A 23,938-nucleotide genomic window follows, 5' to 3' on the forward strand; every position below is an offset into this window, starting at 1 on the left:
TAATTTGGAGGGAAGGAGAGAGGAGCAGGTGGAAGGGAACAGGACAAAAGCAACTCTCCATCATTTTGAGAACAAATTGCCATAAAAAGAAAAAATTTGGCAAAGAATAAACCTAAACAATGAAGTCTATGCTAAAACCTCCGTCTTGTAAAGCATCTTAAGTATCCTCAAAAATTTCAGCTTGAATAAGTTTTTCTGAAGCAAATTAATCAGGACATTCAGCCTTTGTTTCCGAAAGGGACATTTCTGCTGTAGCCTCAAGGGGTCCTGTGATGTTGCATTAATTGGCTTGGTGACCATGGGATAAGTTCAGCTGGAGGAGGCACATTCAGCTCTCCTTGGACTGAGCAAGCACAACCCCATCCCTTCCAAAGCTGTGTTATTAGTATCTTCTAGAAACTTCATTTGTTACAAATGAATTGATCATGTGCACTTGCCACTGACAACGTTAGAACTCAAATAGTAGATGGGAATCACCAAATATTCATTAATTCGAAGACCGCAGTTAATCCCTAGTGGCATTTTTAAATTTGCCATCATCGATCCTAAACAACCAACTAAAAATAACCCACAGAAGTTTTAGGAAAGCATTTGCTGGGTGTTTTTAAGCGACAGCTCCTCTGTACGCAAAGTGCTCACTCCACGACCTGCTCCATATTTGTAAGTGATAAATCCCTTATCAAAGTGGTTATTCCAGGAACCAGAACAAGAGGCGGCTGGGACAACAGCCCAGGAACAAGTCCACTTCAGCGGGTGGCCAACACATCAAACAAAGTCCTGAACTCATTGAAATTCATGGCAAAATTCCCACCAAGAGAGGGAATTTCACCAAGACTCCTGTTTCGGATTCCTTGGTTATTTTTAGGACCCCATGATTGCCTCTTTAGGCAATCAAGGAGAGGGAAGGAGTTGATTTTTCCTTCTCTGGTAACTTCACTCAGTGAGAGAGAGCACTTCAGAAATGGGAAGGGAATGAAGAACAGCACTTGCCCAGCAAACTTCTCATCCTTAACAGTGCAAAAAAAATGTATTAAGCATCATTTTTGCAGTTAATGCAAAAACGCATTTGACTTCTGATGCCGTTAAGTCCCACCTCAGCAACTGGTTCCTGATGTCCTGCTTGTGGAGTTTAAAATCTCAGAGTATCCCTGCAACATACAACAATGTCCAAACAACCTCAGATGAAACAGAAGCAGAATTTGACAATGTAACATTATTTTAAATAAGAACAATCATTTTAATTCTTCCTGATGTGCCTGTGACCGGAAGATTCTTTTTCACATACAGGAGCAGAATCATTTTATCACATAAATTTGTTAACAGCTTTAATGTAGGAATGTTTAACCATTAGTTCTAGTAGCTGGTATTTTGGAACATCCATTCATGTTGCCATGAATTAGTATTTTATTCTGAAACCCTGAGGAAAAAGCTTTTAGGATGTGATAAACCAACCATGTGCAGCAGTAGCCAACATCACAAAACTGCACCCATCCCATCAATGTATAATAGTAGGAAACTCAGCTCTTAAATAAACCAGAAATAGCATCAGATATTAGAAGGTCAGAGAATTTTAAAGTAGAGAAATGCTGCAAAGCTCCGAGAGCTCAGCTTTTGTTAATTTCCATTAAAAAAAATCATCGTGCTTTGCTTACAACTACTTAATTATGAGGTGAATGAACTAATAAAGAGCAGGACTGAAAATTTCTATTGATTGAGCCATGTTATTGCTTTACAGCTGCTGAATTTATAAGTTTAATAATCCCTTTCACAAAGCAGCTATTTGAAAATCTTTTCAACAGGTGAAGTTCCTAAATAAACTTCCTAAATTTGCTTTAATTTTTAGTTTGCATTTTTCTAATTCCCAATGCAAAATTCAACACAATCAACAGAAAACTTCCTTTTGGTTTACAGCAAAAGGCCTGATGTCCAGATGGCAAACACTATTCAAGTGTTTTTTTTCCAGGTTTCAGATATAGCAAGGAGGTTTTATTGCACATTTCTGATCCCTCCAGCGATGGGGAACATGTGCACGTTTCCCTGCAATGACACAGTCAAACCTGAATTACCTGACACCAAAAGACCCCTTGGAATCCCTTCAAAGCCGGAGGCAATCGGCATCCAAGTCCAGCAAGAAGGGTGTAAACCCCCCAAAGATCTCAGACCAAGCGAAGCGAAACATTAAAATCATGAACTGGAACATGAAAACAAAGCTCTCAGGGCAACACTTACCCAGGAAACAGTGACGATTTGTAAAAGCCTCTTTGTAAATGACATGATCTCACCTCCCGTTACATTTATATCAGCTCCTGGAATGGAGTTCACAGAATATCTACACGTGTCGAGCCATTTTTGGCAACTTTTTTTTGTCCAGTTTGTGCTTATCACAGGGGCAACACAAAGGGCTGGATAAATTAGGGCAGAATTCCCAACATTTCTGGATCCTCTCCCGCTCGCTGCGCCTCATGACAGAGGGTTGTTTTCTCCCCTCCAGACAAAAAACCCTCACGTGAGATGAGCAAAACTGGAAGCATTTGTAGGTCCACTGTTGGAGCTGGAAAGTATTCTGCTTCATTATAACACAATTAGCTAAGAATAGCTCGTTATCGTTCTGTGAACAGCCATCTTCAGGCTGGAAAGGGAATAGTCTTGCCACGTACAGTACTCGTGTTTCAACTGTACCTGGTGGTTGGTTGCGTGGCGCAAAGTCTGAAAATAGCCCCATTATCTCAGCACTTGGGTGACACCAGGGCTGAAAACAGGGACTGAATCAGCCACCAGCCATTCAAATGAGAGAAGCCATCACCATTTTACGAAAAAATATACATCCGTTATACAGGAATATATTGGATTTATATAAAAATCCAGACCTTTACTAGACTAAGGAATACCAAGAGTCAAAAGAAGAAAGTTCACAGGATTTACCCAATGGCAATTCTTCCCATTCCATGTGGCAAAGTGATGCAGAACATCAGGTACAATTTGGCAAATGGTAACTCTGCAAACATAAATGCCAACCCATTTTTTACCCGTCATCCGACCGCACAGCAAACCTCACATCCAAGAATCCTTGGACTTCAAGCAAATAATTCACTTCCCTCACATCTGTTCAAATCAGCCTTCTGTCTGCTCATCAGGAAAACTGACGGAATCCTTCCATCTCCATCCTTATTTTCTTTTCCTACAAGATGTTTAGGATTTTAGCCTGGCAAAGAGGGAATCAAATGGCTACTCCTTTATTGTGACTTTATGTCTACTCCTTTAGATTCAGTTTGCTTTGATTGAATTCCCATTTTATACAGATGTGAGCAGAAACGCAGAGAGAATAAACCCGACAAACAACAGCACGGGGTGTAAGAACAACCTTCCAGCGACCGGTTTTCTCAAATAAGCTATTTTCCGAATGGGAGAAATAGCTGTGCAGTTTCAGAGAACGCTGTAACAAAACATGGGTGTGTTAATATGCAATGCATAGCACTCCATTACGTGTCTACAGAAACTGAATTCAAATCCTCTGCTTCTTACAGCCTCTTGGTTGAAAATGTGCCCTTTATTTGTTTGTACCTTGAAGACAAAGTATGTAAAAGAGGTAAAGTTGTGTCTTTATAAGCTTGAATTTCATGTGCTGAGCAGCCGAGTAACATTTTGCCCCAAAGACAAACAGTAACTAAACCCACCAAGACAAGAAGTGCAAGTGAATTTAAAAAACCAACGAAACGAGCAAAAAAACCCAAGAAAAGTTAGAGAAACTGCACCTTTAAACAACAGTAGAAGAATATAAGAAATTGAAGCCACTTCTTCAAGTCATCTCAATTCTGAACCTTTAATCATCAGCTTGGCTCATTACCATATACATATCTGTGTACCTTGGCAGAGCCATCACAAACTGTATGGCCAAAGAACAACCACCTTCAATCTTTTATTTTCAGTCCAAAAAAAGAAATCAAAAACCCAGTAGTTCTTCCTTTATTGCACTCTAAAACTTCTTGTTATAATCAAGAAGTCAATAAACAGTAATAGCTGAATATTCCTTTAAAATTTATAGATCAACTCTTAAAATAAAATTTATATAGAAAAGATATCATTTACAGCCCATTCAGTAGTAATCAATCATTATGTACTCACAAACAATATTAAATAACTTGTGTGCAGCAGTTTCTTTATAGGGCAAACAGAGGGGAATATTTTCTCCTTAGCAAATATAATATTCCACTGTTAAAGAGCAATTCAAGTCAACTTTGGAGCAACTGTGATATACACAAATTTCTTTTAAGAAGCGTAAGATTCATGTAGTGTAACAAGAATATATACAACTGTGTCCAGTGCATAGCTTAGCAGCATGTGAAAACTCTATTACCTTGAATTGGCACACCATTACCTAGAGGGAAATAATTCACCCAGCAAATACAGCGTATTCAGAGGACACCAGTGAGGCACAGTAAAACAACAAGATGTAGCGTCACCAGGTAGGTGAGGAATAAATAGCGGGATTTTGCTCTGGAGGTCAGCAGCTTCGAGCAGTACAAACTTCGGCCCCGAAGCCACCTTCTGAAGGAAAGGGCTCCTCCTTTCATCTGGTTCAGAAACAAAAAACATCAAGTCAGTCATCAGGGATAGAGATGAGAAGAAGCTCCACTGGAACTTGGATTTCTGAGGCACTACAAAACTTTTGCCTCTGACATATCAACGGATGCAACACAGGCTGTAAGCATAAATTATTTAAATCCAAAGAAAACAGCATTAATAAAAGGAGAGAGGAATGGTTACAAGGTATTTTTGCATTATATAATTACGTATGTATACTAGAGATGAAAATGCATACACATTTTATTCAATATATGTGTAATATAAATATGATTACTCACATTCTAATTTGGACACATGCAATGTGTTCTATGGCATGGTTTACACAGCTGCCTGTCTTTGACTCACCATCCACAACCCAAACAGAAAGAAATTCGGGATGTTTTTTCAGTAAAATGCAGTTTCAGTAGCAGCTTGTGACTCTGAATGGATCCCCCTATGGCCATCCCCATGGTATTTCACTCAATAAAAGAGCATTTTTGGAGCTTTTCAGCATCAAGGCAGATTAGACAAGTAGCTGCTTCATGCCAGTGTTAACATATAAAGAAGACAACCCAAAATCAGTGACTCCCAGTCACTCAGAAAGGAAAACACACTTCAAGAATGAGTGACATTTGAAAGAAAAGTACAGCGGAGGGAAGAAAGGAAAAAGAAACATTAGCGAGAAGGAGATAACGAGCTGTGCTATCTTCAATCCAACCTGCAGCTAGCAGTATACAATACGCATGTCACTTTTACGTAAGGGTTTTAAAAGCTTTCATTAAGTTACCTTTCGGACAACGATATGTTCGCTGGGGTTGATGATTAAGGCTTCCCTTTCCTCCTCAGCTTCCATCTGAACAGTGTAGTCGCTAGGAACAGACCTGTAACTGCCTGCTTCAAATCTAGAGAAAAAACAAAGGGAGATAATTGAGTGCTGAATTATCTGCTCTTTTCAAGTGCCAAATTGGCATAAATCGTTATTTTGTATATATACATTATTGACGGAAGGTCCCCACAAAAAGCAGTAAGACTTAGTTTATGTTGCCAGGTCCTTTTCAGTCTGTATTTACAATCTACTCTAAAGGTGTTTCATGTATTCAGAATAACCCCCATCATCACCAGCTGAGGGAACAGTGATTTTTCAGATGATGGTAGTGATGGACACTTTACATAGGCAGGTGGATGATGGTATTTTAAATCTGAACACTGGCTGTACTAAAGCTGTCATATGGGAGATTTTTTTCTCATTGCTTCAGGTACTGTGGACTCACAAACAGGCTTTATTATCTGTTTGTTCTGTTATTTGCTCAGAAATTCAACACCTATAAGAAAACCTATCACTAATCTCACTAAAAAGGCAAACAAAAGATCTGACGCTCCATTTTCCAGTTCCACGGTACACTTTGCATTTACTCCAGGCAAAGTGTAAATAAAATCCTCACCATGCATTTGTCCAAGGGGAAGCAAAAGTGAAATAAATATGTTTTACAGACACTTTTCCTTCAAAGGAGATCGAAGCCGTGTTTTACACACAGGAGTATTTTACCTGTTACTTTGCTCCTCGGAGAGTCCAAGAGCCTCTTCTGCAGCTTCTCTCCTCCTCTTCTCTTCCGCCAGCGCTTCTGTCAGCTGCGCCAGAGCCTGCTGCACCGAATCATATTGTTGCTCGGTCTCCGTAAGCCTACAGCAAAATAAAAACCCAAATCAAGATTTTGCCTACTTCAAGAATCAATTTCTTGTCCTTTTATTAAGAAACGTTCTTCTTTTTGTGACAAAGACTTCATTAGAATGAGATGCTTTAGGTTAGATATTGAAATAGTCAGCAATTAGCACGCATCTTTACAAACCACAAATATCACCAGACAATAATAATCCGCAAATATTACTATGATTTATTTAATCCACAGTAAATCCACTCGCTTCTCTTTTTCCCCCCAAAATGCCTTAGAGGGCTAGAAAAAGCGTTACTTTCGCACTTCCAACCCAGCTGTCAGGAAAACAATATTGCTAATACAAGCTCTCAGTCCTGACCTTTTTCTGAGTTCATTTAGCTCCATATTGTCTATCTCCACAATAACCGCAGATCTTTCCTGGGGCGCTCCAGGGGGAACTTCTGCTCTAGTTTCATCCTAGAAAATATTAAAAGGCAGAGGGAAAATAAAAAAGCCAGTCACCATTTTTCTAGCTGTTAAAAATCTTTATTTCGATTAAAGAAGCCATAAGCACCACAGAGCAGGGGAACAAATCGCTCTTTGTGCCATTTAATCTTTTAATTTCCGGAGGTGCAATTTTCCAAACCTGTTTTCTAACAGAATGTTGATGAAGATACCGCCTGTGTGTTTTATATATGCATCCATATGACATTTTAGGGTATCACAGTAACTGATTGTTACTGAATAACCAAGGCAGTGTAGGAAAATGTAAAGAATGAAGAGATCACAAGGCAAAAAGCTTACAGATGTGTAGGAGGGGTTGGCAAAGGGCACGGAAATGCTGAACTGATGCCACAGATCTCACTTTTGAAAATATTACTCAAACATCTTGCAAAATGGTTCAGGACTGCGGTGAAATGATCACTAAACTGCGCTGATCCAGCAATCAGTGACCATCCAATTATCTGTGCCAGCTGTAGACCAATTCAAATATGGTAATACTTCAAAATAAAAAAATAAACAGCTTCCTTAAACGGAAAGTCAATAAAAACGGTTTTACGACAATAAAGACAATTATCTTCAGCGCATCACGGGCTAGCAAAAGCAGTGAATCAGCACAACAACAAGTATTAACTCCACTTTTAGGACAAAAGCCAGAAAAGCATAAGCAGAGAAGACAAAAACCTAAAAACATTTCCATATATTTGCTTACCTGAACAGCACCTTGGAACGACGTCACTTGCATTGTCTGATACTCCCTCTCCAGTCTCAAATAGCGGTTCTGCAAGTCGGTGTATCGAAGCTGGTTATCCCTCAGAGTCTGAGAAAGAGTCTTCAGCTGGGCAGCCAGGACAGCGTTCTCTTCTGCCGACTGCACGACCGCAAAGAAATTCATATTTAAATAAGGAAAAATGAAGAATTATCTCCTCCAGGAAATCACTGCAGGTTTGGTACCTGCTTGAGATTGCTACACCTGTTTCAAGGTTCGGTCAAAACCATTATTGGGTTTATAAAACGTTCGGGTGAAGCAGTGAAAACAGACACAATGACAAATGTAAGGGAACATAAACGTAATTTCCTTCCAATTCCAGGCCACACAAGGAGACATAAACGTTAGGGGAATTTCCAAGAACATTTATAAACTTTTGTGAACTGAACACAAACACACGTGCACAGAAACACACACGCTCTTAATGCCTTAACAGCCACAGAAGTGTTCAGCAAGAATATGTAAGGAAACGTTTTTGAGGTGTTTAAAAATTGGTACGAGATAGCTAAAATCCTGTCCCAGCTAAGAGACATCTGTTTCTGTCTATAATGAAAAATATTTTACTTCGAAGTTCAACCTCCTCAGAATGCAGGTTCCAACAAACCTCTCTTGGTCAAACAACAAGTCAGGAAAGCCTGATGGAAAAATAATACTGACATTGAGTTTGTAACTTCTAGCCTGAGCCAACAGGGACATGTTGAAGAATCTAAATCACTCTGACTTTCGATTATACAACATTTCTGTGCTGGTATCAGCTCAGATCCACAGGAGGTGTTCAGGACCCCAGCTGTCGTTACCTTGGAATGAAGCTGCTGGAAATGCAGATCCTTCTGGTGGGTTTCCTGGAGGCAGCGCTGCAGCTCCTGCTGGAGCTGATTCTTCTCAGCCAAGACACGTTTCATTTCCCCCGACACGTCAGCACTTCCAGCGAGGGCGGCGGTTTCCAAAACCTTCAAAAGCATCAACATATTGAGGGTAAATGGTACAGAAGTCTTCCAAATAAAACACAACTCCAACACTACGTGTACATGTGGGCTACACAGTAAGTTCCTTCTCACAAGATTATTTCCTTCCTAAAAGTTAATACCACATTTGCAAGAGACTTTATGCAAAAAAACCTTCTACTTAGTGTTGTCAACCTAAATACTTCAATTAAAAAAATATTACCATGAAATTTATTTTTTAGTTTGTAAACAGTGTGAGGAAAAAAAGAGGAAAAAACATAAAAACCTATATTAATGAATATAAAACACCTTTTAAAAATTATTTTCAAACTAATAATAAATAGTATTCATGATCTGTAAAAGAACAGCTATTTTGAAAATATGACTATAAAGCTGAAAGTCCATTTTGAAAAGTAAATAAATAAACTCCAACCAACCAACCCAAAAATCAACTTTATCACAACGTGGGCTTTCTTTATCTCTAGCAGGTGAACATTTTGGTGTTAAGCTCCAACAATGGAGGGCAGTTTGCCACCTCTTAATGCTTTATGGAATCTATTTTTCTCTAAAATCACAAACCGAGACTTCTACCACATAAAATAGTCTATAACCCACCACATATGGCTTTTATTCACTACGTTAATCACAGGAAACAAACAGCACATGAGACACAAACTTGACCAGCTGAAATGTTGTCTTTAAGGGAATGAAGAGGAATAGGGTTTACCTCCTTTGGCACAGAGAAGACAAACAAGAAAATGATCCTAAAATAACCCTTTTCTTGAAGCTTTCCTGCCTGTGTGCAGAAGGCAGCAATTGCCAGGCTGGGTCTCAGCTGCCACTTTTCTAAATCCAGGATTTTGTTGCTGGCAGACGCCAAGTCCAGCTGCTCCAGGGAGGACAAGGACGCTGCCATTCACATCTCTGCCTTCGCCCCCCAATTAGGTCCTATTCTAATCCACGGTAATTAGAGACTGATTTAGGCTCTGAAGAATGAACTTTAGATCTTTACCATTTGTCAGCACCAAGCGTACAAATCCGGAAAACTCCTGTCAGTGTAAACTACCAAGTTCTTTTCTGATCCTCTTAAAAACCGTGTCCCTGAAAACAGGTCGTAGCTATGATATAGCTGAAAAAATATTCACATTACCTGAAAGAGCGTATCACCTTATCATCACTAGTTTTATATTTGTCACTGAATGTCCCCTATTCAGGGATTACAAGAAGTGTGAGTGTAGATTCTCATTTCACTTACATCCCACAGTACTAACATGTTGGGGTTTTTTGCCTCTCATTTATTTCTTTCTTAACATAAACAATCCAAATCTTTTCTGATTTCTCTTAGGAGTTTTTCTATATCATGCTTTCCACCTCCCTCCTTTGAAACGTCTTTTTCTATTGCAGTGCAATACTCCAGTGAAGCTGAGATGAAGTGCACTACAGATTATTTACACTCAAGAATTATGTTTTCCGTGCTACTTTTCCAAGCATTTACTCAACATCCAAATGAGTTATTTGATTTAGATTGGTTTTCTAAAAATAAGGTATATGCAAGTCACTTCGTTTGTCTGTCTCTTGCCCCAAACATATTTGCGTCAGCTGATGAAATTGGCACAAGAAGTCAGAATTATATTCCCACTTATGGACATAACATGTTGCAGCTGCTACACGAGCAGAATTCCTCCTTGTGTGCCTGACAGTTCTCTATCCTCTGCTTGATTTGAAAGGATTAACTGAGAAACCTGTACATTGCACTAGTTCTTTTTTTCCTTTCTAGTAGGTGTCTCTATTTACCAGCACCCAGCCTTCCGTCGGTCCATGTTTGAACCATTTTTATTTTTTAAATTATTCATATTATATTCTGGATTTAACTAATCTAAGAAAGAAAATTTGAAGATTACTTAAGTACTAATATTACTAATATTAGCAACTCAGCAACAAGCAAATAATTCACAACGTAACCACAGCAAATTGTTACTCCTTTTTGACAAGGAATCAGTAACCATTATTGGTTCACCTTCTGCTTCACGTTTGATTTCTTTTTGAAGGTTCTTTCCATGTTTTTAACCATTAAAATACACCACACCAGCGAGTTGCCTCTGGTATTTTATGAACATATGAGAAACACGTGATATTTCTTTGTTTAAAAGAACTTGACCAACATACCAGACTCCATTAAAAAGCGGTTTTAATAATTGCAACTCACTTGCTTGGAATAGTTGTAACTTGCTGATTCGACCCCAGGCAACACCGACACACAGGTAAGAAATACATTTATCACCCTTCCATACTTCGCTATCATACGGTGTATAGTTCTCATATGGGAATCAGGCTGCAAATTTAATATGATAAACTGATGGAAATAAACTGATTCCTGCATTTCTTTACCTTGACTGGGTAATTGGTGCCGGTGGAGACTGATTTCTTCACAATCATGTCCTGTTGTACCTTCTGGAGCTCTGCAATCTGTCGATCTTTCTCAGCAGCGGTGATTTGATATTGATTTCGCAGTGCCAGGGACTCTGACAGGAGGAGGTTTTTCTCCATTCTGAACATAAAAGATGAGACAAGACGTTAAACAATGATCTGCTACATACGAGTCAAGGAAAAAGATAAAGCTGTAGTGTTATTTCTGAAATCAATAATGGGATTTTTTGCACAGTTACATGCAAATACAGAGCAATATATGAATATTCTCAATACACACTTCAGTTTAAAGAGGTCTGCCCAATAAAAATAAACTAATCGGAAAATCAAGCCTGGAAAGTGATAACATCACGTTTGCTTTGCTGGCCTGGAGATGAGAGAAGTTCACTGGCTGGAAAGGTCCTGATGTGTTGCAGTTTTGGGTTGCAATTGAGTGCTGCTCAGTTTACCCTATTGCAAATACACTAGTACAAAAAATGTCTTCATGTCTAGCCTGAATCTCCCTTCTTTTAGTTTAAAACTGTGACCCCTTGTCCCTAGACTGAGAAATAAATACACAGGCCACATCTCCAGAAACTGTTGTCCTACACAGGCAATAGCACAAAGGGCATAAAAGTAACTGAAATCCTTTTGAATTCAATTTAATCTATGCTTTTACAGTTTGGGGGAGGAAAAAGGGAAAAGGCTATTCATGCTGTTCATCAGCTAAGTCTGCAAGTTAGAATGAGGTTTGAGTATTTCATGCTAACTTGCTTACATTTGCAATGACGTTTCATCTACACCCTCCACCCCAAAAGTTTCTAATATAGAACAGGTATTATCGTACAGAGACTTTCAATAGAGATCTAGAACCTGCACTATAAAATGCAGGAAGGCATTTGGATGCTGCCTCCTGGCCTCGAATTCAAACAAAATTATCTTCAGTGAACTGATCATAACAAGCTTGTGCACTTCAATCACAAGTTTAAAAGCTTGAACAAGAGCAGCATTCTGATGTGGCCACATCTCAATCTGCCTCCCAACGCTGCTTAAAAACGCCGACCGTCTTCTTCAAAGCAGATCTCACGAGGTATTCACACAATTAGGCCCACAGTGTCACATTATTGATTTGTCACAGATGATGCAACATGTGAACAGTGCTGAAGTGGGCTCTCAAACCTACAAAAATAATGCTCAAACGTGTAGCGAAGTTAATTTTCGATACATAGTTGGGCCAAATACGCAGCCCCTCAGACATATTTTTTTTAAATAAAAAGAGATTTGGGGGGAAATTTTCAGTCATATGAATCATTACTTTAAAAGAGGAGAAGCACTGAAATAAGATTCTTAAACTGTAGTTCCATATATCCAAGTCACCAATCGAAGAAAAAACATAAAATTAAGACTGCTTGAAAGGTTACATAAGCTAAGAGACCATTACATAAAGATACAAGGATAACCACAAAGATAACCTAGTGGAAGTTGATTTTGCACATTACAGAAATATTCTTATCCTCCTTTCTGCTAAGCTATGCATAATTTTGGGTTTATATCAGCCGTGAAGTCACTGAAGAATTTTAAACAACAGCCACACGTACGACATGTCAATTTTAACATTTATACCTTAATGCAGCAAGCTCATTCTGGTACGATGCAATCTCCCGCTCAGTTTCTGCTTGGAAGGCTTTTGTCTGATGCAACGTCTTCTCCAGATCATCAACCTTGCTCTTCAGTTTTGATATTTCAACAGCGGCAAGGCCAGCTCCTTCTTTAGCCTATAGTTAATAAACATGATTAGTGAACTGGAATGACAACATTATGACTGAAATTGTACTAGTGCTAGAATTCTAATGACAGAATAATGTTTTTTCCCCATTTGCTCCCGTATAACAGGATAATTACCTAAGCTCCCCAAATCGTAAGCATGCCTTCTCGAGTCACACCACGTTTTCTTAGCATTCACAGAATTTACAGTGTTAGACTTCAGAATCCATGCCTCTAAGCATAATTACAAAGTGACGTGGCCAATTAAAACTTACCAATCTTTCCCTAACGTTCTGAGCCGTATCCAAATTACTTTTAAAAGAATTTATCTCATTGATGCTGTTGCAACCAACGGGCAATGAAGCTGCACCCTGTTTGGGTTCAGAAGTTACCTTCTGATTGCTGAGCTCCTGCAGCAATTTGTCTCGGTCATCCTGAAGACTGGCCATAGCCTTGGAAAACGCGTCAATCTGGTCAACATAATTCCCACAGGCGGATGAGAGCCTGCTCATCTCCATCTCCCGGCTGACTAACGTCCTACAGACACTTCCAATCTCATCAGCAATCTCATCAAGTGTAACCTTATCTGCAGCAGCAAAAATAGCCCGATTCAGAAGAGAATTTTCTTTAAGCACACTGAGAAGACGCAATTTAAAGCCATTCAATTCAGCCTCAAGTTCCTCTCCTTTCTTTTTTTCAGTCTCTAGTTGAGAGGTGTATTTGCTCTGAAGAACCTTTAACTCCTCTATGATCCTATCTCGATCATTTTGCAGAGCAGTCATCGCTTTCCCAAAGGCCTCGTTTTGGGACCTCAGCTCACTATTTTGAGTCTGAACTTCTAATATCATCTTCTCAGTAAGAGCATCAGATTCCTCTCCACGTCCAAGTGTCAAAAGAGCGTTACTGTATTCCTCATCTGCACCCTCAGTACTTCTGCCTTTTGATTTATTGATTTCCTGAACCTTCTTCTGGAGATTTTCTCCAAACTGGATACTGGATACACTTTCTATTTTCTGAATGCTATCACTAGTAAGCAGTTTCTCTCCAGATTCAGAAACAAGTTTCTCTTTGTTTAATGATGCAATTAAAGATTCTAAATCATTTACTTTAGACACTAATTTTTTATTTTCACGTTCCAAAGACTCAGCAGTATCCTTTTGCAGTTGACTGGAAAGTTGCATTTCTTTCATTTCTTTTTGAAGGTCATATTTTTCCTGTTCAAGGCTTTTAATGCAATCCAATTTCTGCTTAAGTAAGTCTTTCAGCTGATGGTCTTTCAGAGATAAAACCTGGTTAAGGTCTTCCCTGTACTTTATCAGTTGTGCACTTAGCATCGCGTTTTCAGAGTGAAGATCATCGATCTGATTGAGAAGCACCCTTAATTCTTGTTTCAAAGCATTATTCTCACTTGCATTGCTAACTACAAGACTGTCCCGCTGATTTAAGACATCTTGGTGAAGATGTTCCAGTTGTTTGTATTTAGACAAGAGATCATCCCGATCATTCTGAAGAGACGACATGGATTTTTTAAAGGCATCTATTTCACTGGCAATTGCGGCCTTATCTTGACCTGCTTTGTCCGCTTTCATCTGGAGATTCCTCAGTTCATTTTCCATCCTCTGACACGACTCCTCGGATTGTTGTCTCTCTATCTGCAAAGACCTTAACTGAAGTTCATACTCCTCGATTTGTTTCCTGTGTTGAGTTTGTACCTGAATCAGATAGTCAGAAATTTCATCACCTTTGGAAGAAATGAGTAAGGAAATTTCTTTGTCTTTATTATTTAGCATGATCTTCATTTGCTCAGAAATGGTAATCTGCTTTTGCAATTCAGCATTCATTTTTTCTTTCTCAGCTACGAGCTCTTGCAATTCTTGTTCCTGTCTCGTAAAATTACTTTCCAGAGCTTTTATCTCTCTTCCTGCACTTTTACTATTCTCTATGAGATGATTAAGAGAATAGTTTTCTTTCAGGAGTGTTTGCAAAGCCTCCTCTTTGGCCTGAAGAAGACTCTCCAATTCTCGCTGCCTGTTTAGAAAAAACGTATTTTCCTCCTTTATTCTGCAGAGCTCTTCATAGTGTTGTGTGTTGACAGATTTTTGCCTCAAGTACAGTTCATCCTTTGTTTCCTCCACCACAGAATATTTGATATTCAGCTCTTGAATCTGAGCCATTTTGTCTTTCAGTTCATCTTGCAAAGATGTTATTATTCTATTACTGTCTTCTATCTGTTTCTCCTTATTTTGGATGGCCTCTTTGAACTGCATTTCCCAGGTTTTCATTTCAGTGATGACCCTGTCCCGGTCGTCCTGAAGAGAGGACATACACTTTGTAAAAGCAGCTAATCGTGCCAAAGCTGCGTTCAAATCTGCCTGAAGTTTTTTAGTTTGAGAGTCCTTAATTCCAGCTTCCTCCTGCAAACCACGGACCTCACTAATTGCCCTCTCTTTCTCTCTTTGAAGGGCACCATGTTTTTCCTCTAGGTTCAAAAGTTCTCTTTTGTGAACCGACTTTAATTGTTGAAGATTAAATTCCAATTCTCTCTCATATTCTCTCTTTTGAATTTGTAGTTTGTCTTCTTTGTTCTTAAGTTCTTTTCTCCAATTTAGATTCTCATCTGTAAGCCTGTCCACTTCATCCTTTAACTGATCCACCAAGTTCCTTTGAGAAGCAAGCTGCCCCTTGAGATTACATATGTCTTCATTTGACTTTGTAAGCTTTTCTGACGTGTTACTTAAGTCCTTTTCAAATTTTTCACTTTTTGACTGTGACAGTTTCACAGATCGCTCCAAATCCAGGATCAGCTCCTGGAACTTTATAGAATCCTTTTGCAAGTGGTTGATCTCCTGCTGTTTCTCCTTTAAGAGTTCTTGCAATTCTTTCGTTTTGTTTTTGCTTCCATTGTTATCCCTCTGAGCACTTTTCACCTTCTCCTCAAACACTTTTACGAGGTGTAGCTGCTGTTCTTCTTTTTCTCTAATCACATTACACTTTTCTGCCTTTAATTCTTCCAGCTGGTGTAACAACAAGTTATTCTGTACCTGTGCTGATTTCATCCTATCAGTAAGATGATCAATCTTTTTAACATGATTAAGCAATTCTGTCTCAAGAAATTCTCTCTCATTCTTTACTTTGTAAGAACTTTCTTGTACATTTTCTAATTCTTCCTGTAACAGACATTTATCATCCTCTAAAATCTTAACTTTTTCATTTAGATTAATAATTTCTTGTGTAAGACTTTTACATTCCATGTCCAGCTTCGTTAGACAACGATTTTTATGGTCTAAAGACTTTTCGGTTTCTTTTGCTTTTTCTGAAATTAACTTAATTTCTTGTTCCAGGACAAGCACATCTTGTTCTTTTTCAGAGAGTTTATCCTTTAACACACTAATGTCCTTTAACAATGATTCCTTCTCATATAATGCATCATCAATTTTAGACTGCGTATCATTTTGGTACACTTCCATCTGAACCTGCAGCTCTCCCAAAGCTGCTTTAGTTACAGTGATGTTATTATGAAGGACATCATTTTCATTCTGAATTTTCTCTAAAGCCTGCTTTAAATTTTCAGAAGTTTGTTTCAGCTGCTCGTTTTCCTCCATTAGCTGATGATTCTGCTCAGTGAGTTCATGAAGACGATCCTGGTGTTCTTCCATCCTCGCCTCTTGCTCACATATCTGCCTTTCTGCTTTCCGTTGTAATTCAGCAACTTCCATTTTCTTGGATTCACTGAGTTGCTTCAGTTGGTTCTTAATAACCTCATTTTCGTCAATAACTTTTTGTAAATGCTTCTCAAGAGCCTCCTTCTCAGATTCTCCTTCCCTGAGTCTTTGAACAGCCTCTTGCTTCTCTTTTCTAGTGAGATCAATAACTTGCCTCATATCTGCTATTTTACTACTGATATTCTCATAAGCCTGAAGAAGTGATTCATACTCCTGCTTTAATTCACTATGCTTAGCCTTCCATCCTGTTAATTCAACTGTCTGAGAATCTTTTAAGGTATTTAGTTGGAAAGAAAAGGCCTCTTTTTCCTGTACTATAGTCTCCATGGTGGATTTAAGACTTTCACATGCCGCGGTCAGGTTTTCATTTTCGGTCAACAGCCTGGCATTTTCAGAAACAAGGCTCTCCTCTTCAGCCAACAGAGAAACGCTACTGGAACTTTGGTTTTCTCTACCAAGCTCTAACAAGTGTTCAAGCATACCTGTCTTGTTCACCAGTTCTTCTCTTTCCAACATCAGCTGATCAATCTGGTCTTTTAGACATTTATTTTCTCTCAGGGCTTCTTTACGCGATATTAAAGCCGCTTGTAATTTCCTTTGAAGGCGCTCTTTGGACTTGTCGTCTGCTGTAGTTCTTTGCTCTTGTGGTTTAGAATCATTTACATTTGCCGTTTTTGCCAGTGGTTCTTCAATCGTTTGCATTTGTTTCTGGATCTGACATTCTGTTGCTTCTCTCAGTTTAGTTTTCCCAGAGTAATCATCTTTTCCAGTATCATTTTCTTCCTTAAGCTCTTTACACGACGCTACAGGTTTACTCATCTCAGCCTTCTCACGTAGCATATGCAGCTCTACCAGAAGTTTTTCATTTTCTTCACTGAAATGTTTTACCTCCTTTTTCATATCCATTAGTTCCAAACTGGACTTTTCTAAACAACTGACAAGTTTCTCTTTTTCACCCTTCATTTCTTCAAATGCTGTTTTGTAACGGGAGGCTTCTTCTTGCCCCTCCTTTATAGCTTCATTTAATGCTTCCTTTTCCAGATCAAGTTTATCTTTGAAATCCATGAGTGAACAACGCAATGCTTCTATTTCCTCGTCCTTTTCTGCAACCTCCTTCTCAGCTTCAGTTCTCAATCTCTGCAGTTTCTCCTGGCTTATCCTGTAATCCTCTTCACTTTTTTTAATAAGCGCTTCTTTCTCATTATTCACACGTTCAAGCGCTGTCTTAACGTCTATCGCTTCAGCCTCATAAGCTTTCAGCTTTTTCTCTATCTGCTTTATGTCCTCCAAGAAGCTGCCCTTACGTTGCTCCTGCTGTCTCAGAGAGTTTATGTTGACCGTTTCTTCTCTTTCATCACCAAATCCAACCGATATTTTTCTCAACTCTTTCTTTAACGCTTCTGTTTCCTCCTGAAGTTTCGCATAATTACTTCTTAGTTCTTTCAGCTCGGTGTCTCTATTTGCCCCTGAAGTGTTTGTGTTTTCAGACTCTCTTAAGGATGCAACCTGAACCTCGCTTTTTGGTTTGTCCGATTCCAAATTCCGTATATCAGCTGCTGCTTCTCCCAGCAGCGCCGCAGGTGAGGCCAGTTCTTTCCCTAGAGGATGCTCTTCTAACTGATTAAGGTCAAGGTCTTTACATTTTGTTTGAAGAACTTCCCGGAGTGCTTTATATTCTTGTCTGAGCTGCTCAAGGTGGTTTTTTTGTTCATCAAAAGCTGCTGCAAGTTTAGTGTGCTCTTCCCTTTCTTTCTGAATTTGTTTCATATCTTCTTCCCTGACCACAAGCTCCCTCTGTAAGGCTTCCTTTTCTTTTTTTAATTGATTCATGACGTTAACATCATTGTTGGGGTCCGTACGCTTCTGCCTGTCCCCAGCACCTAAACCAGGATCTTCTGAACTGGAATTTTTCAAAAGTTCCTCCTTCTTAACTTCAGACTTTACCTTCTCAACAGCTAAGAGCAGCTGAGAACGTTCCTCTTCATATGCACTTGCTTTTTCATCAAGCACAGATTGCATATGAGCGAGCATGCGCTCCTTTTCCTCTAAAGATTTTAGGTTCTGCTCACATATATTTTGTTTTTCAGCAATGACATCATTTAGTTTTGCAATGTTGCCCTGAAGTTCCTCTACGTAAGAGGCTTTTGAAGACAAAATTTCAGTCAAATCGCTTATTTTGGCATCTTTTTCTAAAAGCTGTTGCTTCAAAGTTCCAAGATGAGACTCAAAATCTTTATTTCGTACTTCAACTAGTTTCAGCTTGTCTGTTAACTCATTCACTTTTTCCAACAACTCCTCTGCTTTTTTTTGCTCTTTTTCTATTTCTTCCTGTCCACTCTTTTCTAGTTTCCCAACTTTCTGCATTAGATCTCTTCTTACTATCAACGCTGCTTGAAGTTTCTTTTTCAGGTTCTCTTTTTCCTTGCCCATTTTCTCAAGATTAAACTGCATCTCTTCTTTCTCATTCATTAAATCTTTAAACACAGCTTCTCTACTGCTTAACGTAACCTGACTGTGTTCCAACTCTTTCTTACAATCCTCAAGTTCCTGCAATACTCGGTTTAGCTCTCCTACAGAACTATTACGAACAGCTTCAAGCTCTTGCAGTTTGGTATTTAATCTATTTCTCTCTTCGGAAAAATTCAGCATTTCGTTAGACAATGATTCCATGATCTGGGTAACAGAACAGTCCTTTTCTTTCACTTGCTGGCTTAGACTAGAAACTAAATCCTTCTGCTGATTTACCTGGGAAGTTAAGTTTTTGATGAGTTGATCTTTTTCTCCTATTTCTTCAAGGAGACTTGCTACTTTTTTACCTTCAATGTGGAGTTTTTCTTGACTAGTTCTTACTATTTCTTCTGATTTAGCTATCTTTTCTTGAAGAAATTCTACCTGCTTATTTACTTCCGCAAAAGCCTCTTCCCTTTCTTGCAAGATTGACTGCTGTTTACATAACGTTTCCTTGACTGTGACCATTTCTTTTGACAGACATTCAAGTTCAGATTTGTATTTGCCCTCCATCTTTTCCATATCATTCTGCAGCAATTCCTTCTGCTTCTCAAGTGACTGTATACTTTTTAGTTCATCTTTCAGGATGTCTATTTCTTTCTGTTTTTCTAAAAGCATCCGTTGCAATTGTTCTCCTTCTGTCTCTTTGCTCAAAATAGCGGTTATCAGAGCGGAGAATTTTTCCAACTGAATTTTACTATCAGTTAGCTGCAGTTCAGAATCTGAAGTCTGCGCCTCCTTTTCTTTACATAAAAGCCTACTACTAAGTAGCGGAGATAAGCTTTGAGTTAATTCCTGGTTTATAAGATCCAGCTCTTGCTGCAAAGACTGGATTTTGCTGTCCTTTGACCTCATTTCACTTTCTAAACTGCTCAATTGCTCAGTGAGATTATTATTTTGTAACGTTGCCCTACCAAGTTCTGTCACCCATTTGTTTTCTGACTCAAGTAGACTTTTCTCTAGTGTTTCAAATTTAAGTTGTAATTCAGAAAGTTCTTCACCCTTCACACTAACCTGCATCTGTAACTTCTCATTTTCAGTCTTCATCTGCAGTCGAACAGCATCTATCTGCATCCTTGAAAACTTCTCACTGGTTTCTAGTTTTTCATTGATCTCTTGGAGTTCTTCCACTTTCCTTTGCAAGTGATTTTGAGATATAGTAAGTTCTGTGTTTTCGATATTCAGTTTATCAGCATCTTCCTGTAACAGACGTTTTGCTTCCTCTAAAGACTCTACCTGGCTCTGCAGACTACTTATTAGAAGTGCATTATCGTGGCAGTCTTGAGATGATTTGGAATTTACGTTGTCCAGCTCTAACTTCAAAAACGCTATGTTATCCGCCTGTTCAATGCATTTCACACGCAGAGACTCTACAGCCAACTCTTTTTGCTGCAATTGTTCTTCCCACGTACTTATCTGGTCCAGTGCTTTTTGGTGTTCATTTTTCAGAAAGTCAAGTTCCAAAGTCAACGACTCAATTTGCTTCTGATTAATATCGAGCTCCTCGTTCTTTTTCTGCAATTCCTTAGTAAAGTTTTCCATGGCTGCATCACTTTTCTCTAGTTTTTCTCTGAGACCCTCAATCTGCCCAGAAAGAACACCAACGTTGCAATCTGCCGACTGTATACTGCTTTCTTTCTCCTTTAAAGAATTCAGCAGCCCAGCAATAACTTCTTCCTTTTGCCCAAGTGCCGCATTCAGCTCAGTTCTTAGTTCTTCCTGTGCTTCAGTTTTCTCCTGAAGAGATAAAAGGGCCTTTTCTTTCTCGTGGACCTGTTCTTTCGATGTCTGTAGTTCCTGGGTTAATTCATCTACCTGACTTTGGAGCTCAGAAATTAGATTTGTTTTCTCTTCATCCTTCCTTGCATTCTCCTTCAGAGTACTGAGGAGACTTTTATTTTCCATAAGAGACGATTCCTTTTCTGATAAGGACTTGTCCATCTCAATTATTACATTCTTCTGATGTTGTATTTCTTTTTGTAAACTCACGTTCACTTCCTCCAACTCTACCACCTGCTTCTTTACGACCTCGCATTCATTCTCTTTCTCATGAAGCTGCGTCTTTAAATTCTCACTAAATAATGAAATATTGTTGATGGTTAATTCTTTTTCTGAAACAAGCGCTTTTAATTGTTCCGCTTCAGAGGACAAAAGCTCTAACTGTTTCTCCTGCAAAACAGAAGATTCCTGGACCTCAGAAAGCTGTGCTTTTAAACTGACGTAGTCATCTAACTTTTGCTTTAAAGACTCATCCTTCTGTATAATTGCATCATTCAACTGGGATGATTTTTCTGTCACATTTCTAAGCTGATATTGAAGGTCAGAAATAACCTCCATATTCTCAGACAGTTGAACCCTCAGTACATCAGACTCCTCAGATTTATCTTTTAATAACTTTAATTCCTGGGTTTGCCTCTTAAGTTCATTTTCTTTTTCCTGCATTGTGTTTCTAAGCTGGCTAGTTTCCAAACCCAGGGCTTGGAGTTGGTTTTGCAGATCTGAAATTATTTGCACATATTGCCCTTCTCCTGCCATTTTACTGTCTTTCATTTGCTGAATCAAAGCCTCCTTCTCAGAAAGGAGACTTTCTTTTTCTTCAAAGGCAGTTTTAAAGTTTTCTTTTTCAATCAACAGGCCATCAATTTGATCCTTCAGAGCTAAAATATTATGACTCTGCTGAGACAAGTGTGAGGTTAAAGCAGCTACTTCGTCTGACTTTTTCATTACCGTAACATTAACTGTTTCAATGTCTGCTTTCAATTGTTCATTTTCCAGAGCTGCTGTGTGTGCTTGTTGCCTTGCTGAAGTGATTTCAGACTGTTGCTGTACCAGCTGTGACTGAAGAACTTCACATTCCTGGGACTTTTTGCTCAATAAACTTGACAAGTCCTCCTTTTCATGCTTAAGCACATCCACTTCTTTGCTTAAGAGCTGTAGCTGATTATTTAACGCTGTACTTTCCTCCGTTTTTTCCGAAATTTGCCTATGAAACTTCTCAAGTTCTGACCCCTGACTTCTTACAGTCAGGTCTCTTTCCTCTACCAACTGAGACAACTTTGTCTTTTCATCTTCAAGATTTTTAATTTCATCCTGCAACTCTACAATACGGAATTTACTCTCTTCCATTTCCTTACGCAATGAATCATTTTGAAGGACTTTCTCGTCTAGAGACCTGTTTGCAGCTTCAAAATTCAAAGTTACGCTTTGAATTTGTTCCTGCAGTAGCGAATTCTCTTCCTTACTACGGCCGAGCTCTTGGATTAGGGCACTGCATTCAGATAACTTATTAGTTAACATTTCTTCTTTCTTTATGTCTTTGTCTCTAGTATCCTCCAGCTGAATCAGAAGTGATTGCATTTGTTCACGCAACTGTTGTGCCTGTTCCTTGCTTTCACACAACTCGCCAGCCAGCACATTACACTCCTTTGTTTTCTCCTGCAGCTGTTCTGCAACTGAATTTTCTTTTTGCTTGGCAAGTACCGAAAGTTGTTCCATCTCTTTTGCCAAATTGTTTTTATCACAATTTAGTACTGAGAGAGTTTTTTCGTACTCAGCAGTGCTAACAGATAACTTTTTCTCTATTTCTGTGACAGCCTGGATTTTCTTGAACAATTCACATTCTTTTGCATCCAGGAGTTTGGACAAATTCTCCTTTTCACTGATTAGCTGTTCCTTCTCTTTTTCCACCATATCTATACTTTTTTTCAGAGATTCATTCACTTTTATTTGCTCTGCCAATTTCTCTTCTCTCCCTTCAAGATCTGCCTGCAATTGCTTATTAGCTGAAGCTTTCTCCTGTATCTCTATTTCCATTTTGTTAATTTGTTTATGTATTTCATTTAATTGGTTAAGTTCTTTGCAACATGTCTCTTTGGCTTTCAGCTCGTCAGTTAATTTAAGTTTAGTCTCTTCATTTTGCTGCTCCAAAACCCCCAGCTTCTGCTCTAATGAAATAATGAACTCTTGTTTCTCTTGTAATTCTTTTTTAATTGTTTCCTGATGCTCAGTATGTTCTATAAGCTTCCTAGATAGCTCAGCCAACTCTTCATCTTTTTTAGCGTTTTCCAAAACCAGTTTGTTGTGTGAATCTTTAATTGTTTTTAACTCATTTTCAAGTGCCTGTGCTTTACTTTCTTTCTCTTTAAGCAAACTGTTCCATTTTTCCTTGAGAGTATTGTTTTCCTCCAGCTGAGATTTCAAATATTCTGTTTCTTTTCTTTGTTTACCCTCCGTTTCTTGTAGCTTTTCAGATGATTTACTAACTTGCTCTTTCAGCAAAGCAATTTGTGACTCGCACTCCGCGAGTTTGTTATGGTACGCGACACCATTGGCTTTGATTTCAGAACGGAGATCCTTAATTGTAATGCTGTTCTCGCTGCTTTGTCTCAGTAACTCCTCATTTTCTTTGGTTTTAGCTTCATTCTCAGCTCTAACTCTTTCCAGTTCTAGTCTCATTGCATTACTCTCCTCAGAAAGCACAGATATTTTCACACTGGCATCTCTTACATCAGCTGTTTGTACTTCTTTCAGTAAATGAGTTTCTCTTTCAGCCTTTGATAAAGCCTCTTCCATCCCTCGTATTTCTTCCTCTTTGCATTGCACGTGACGCTTCAGGACAAGAACCTGTTCGGAATATTCTGTCATACTCAAAGTCAGGAGCGACATCTCCCTGTCTTTTTCTGCCAGCGCTTCCTTAAGATTATCCATTTCCCTTTCACATCTCTGGAGATCTTGAATAAGTTGGGATCGTTCCTCTAAATGGCTGGTATTCAATTTGTCAAGCTCTTCATTTGTCTGGTCCAGATCCAGCTGCATCGACTCCACCACCCCGTCTTGTTTCAAAGTCTAAACAGCAAGAAAACAACATTACAATAATTCAAACATAGGTTAGAGGGAAAATAGAAGTTACACTCCACACGTTGAAGGAGCATCTGTCTCTACCCAACCGAATAGTCACACGATAGCCACGTTATTCTTCAGATTGTTTTAGTATACTGACAGTTTAGTGTATGAAGTTTTTAGCAGCTAATGCTGATATTTTGCTAAAGTTTAAAAGGGCCACGTCAAAGAACATCAAATTTCTTCTCTCACTTTATTTGAATGAGTTAC

General features: G+C 38.8%; 1 protein-coding gene across 8 annotated transcripts in view; it reads right to left on the reverse strand.

Moving 5' to 3' along the window:
- Window positions 1-3,801: 3,801 nt before the first annotated feature.
- LOC309442622 (uncharacterized protein) overlaps window positions 3,802-23,938 on the reverse strand; it is a 41,297-nt gene continuing 21,160 nt past the window's right edge. For 5 of the 8 annotated variants that reach the window (XM_082058649.1, XM_082058647.1, XM_082058646.1 and 2 more), the window contains 9 exons: window positions 12,875-23,674; window positions 12,459-12,610; window positions 10,818-10,977; window positions 8,283-8,435; window positions 7,429-7,587; window positions 6,595-6,692; window positions 6,110-6,244; window positions 5,351-5,465; window positions 3,802-4,571 (listed from right to left, as the gene is read on the reverse strand). In XM_082058649.1, the coding sequence (XP_081914775.1) occupies window positions 4,413-4,571; window positions 5,351-5,465; window positions 6,110-6,244; window positions 6,595-6,692; window positions 7,429-7,587; window positions 8,283-8,435; window positions 10,818-10,977; window positions 12,459-12,610; window positions 12,875-23,674 (11,931 nt within the window). In that variant the 3' untranslated portion in view covers window positions 3,802-4,412. The remainder of the gene's footprint in view (window positions 4,572-5,350; window positions 5,466-6,109; window positions 6,245-6,594; window positions 6,693-7,428; window positions 7,588-8,282; window positions 8,436-10,817; window positions 10,978-12,458; window positions 12,611-12,874; window positions 23,675-23,938) is intronic. The other 3 variants (XM_082058652.1, XM_082058651.1, XM_082058650.1) reach the window with 1 other exon arrangement.

Source organism: Streptopelia decaocto, assembly GCF_964273445.1.
Source record: "Streptopelia decaocto genome assembly, chromosome: 7".
NCBI classification, from domain to species: domain Eukaryota; kingdom Metazoa; phylum Chordata; class Aves; order Columbiformes; family Columbidae; genus Streptopelia; species Streptopelia decaocto.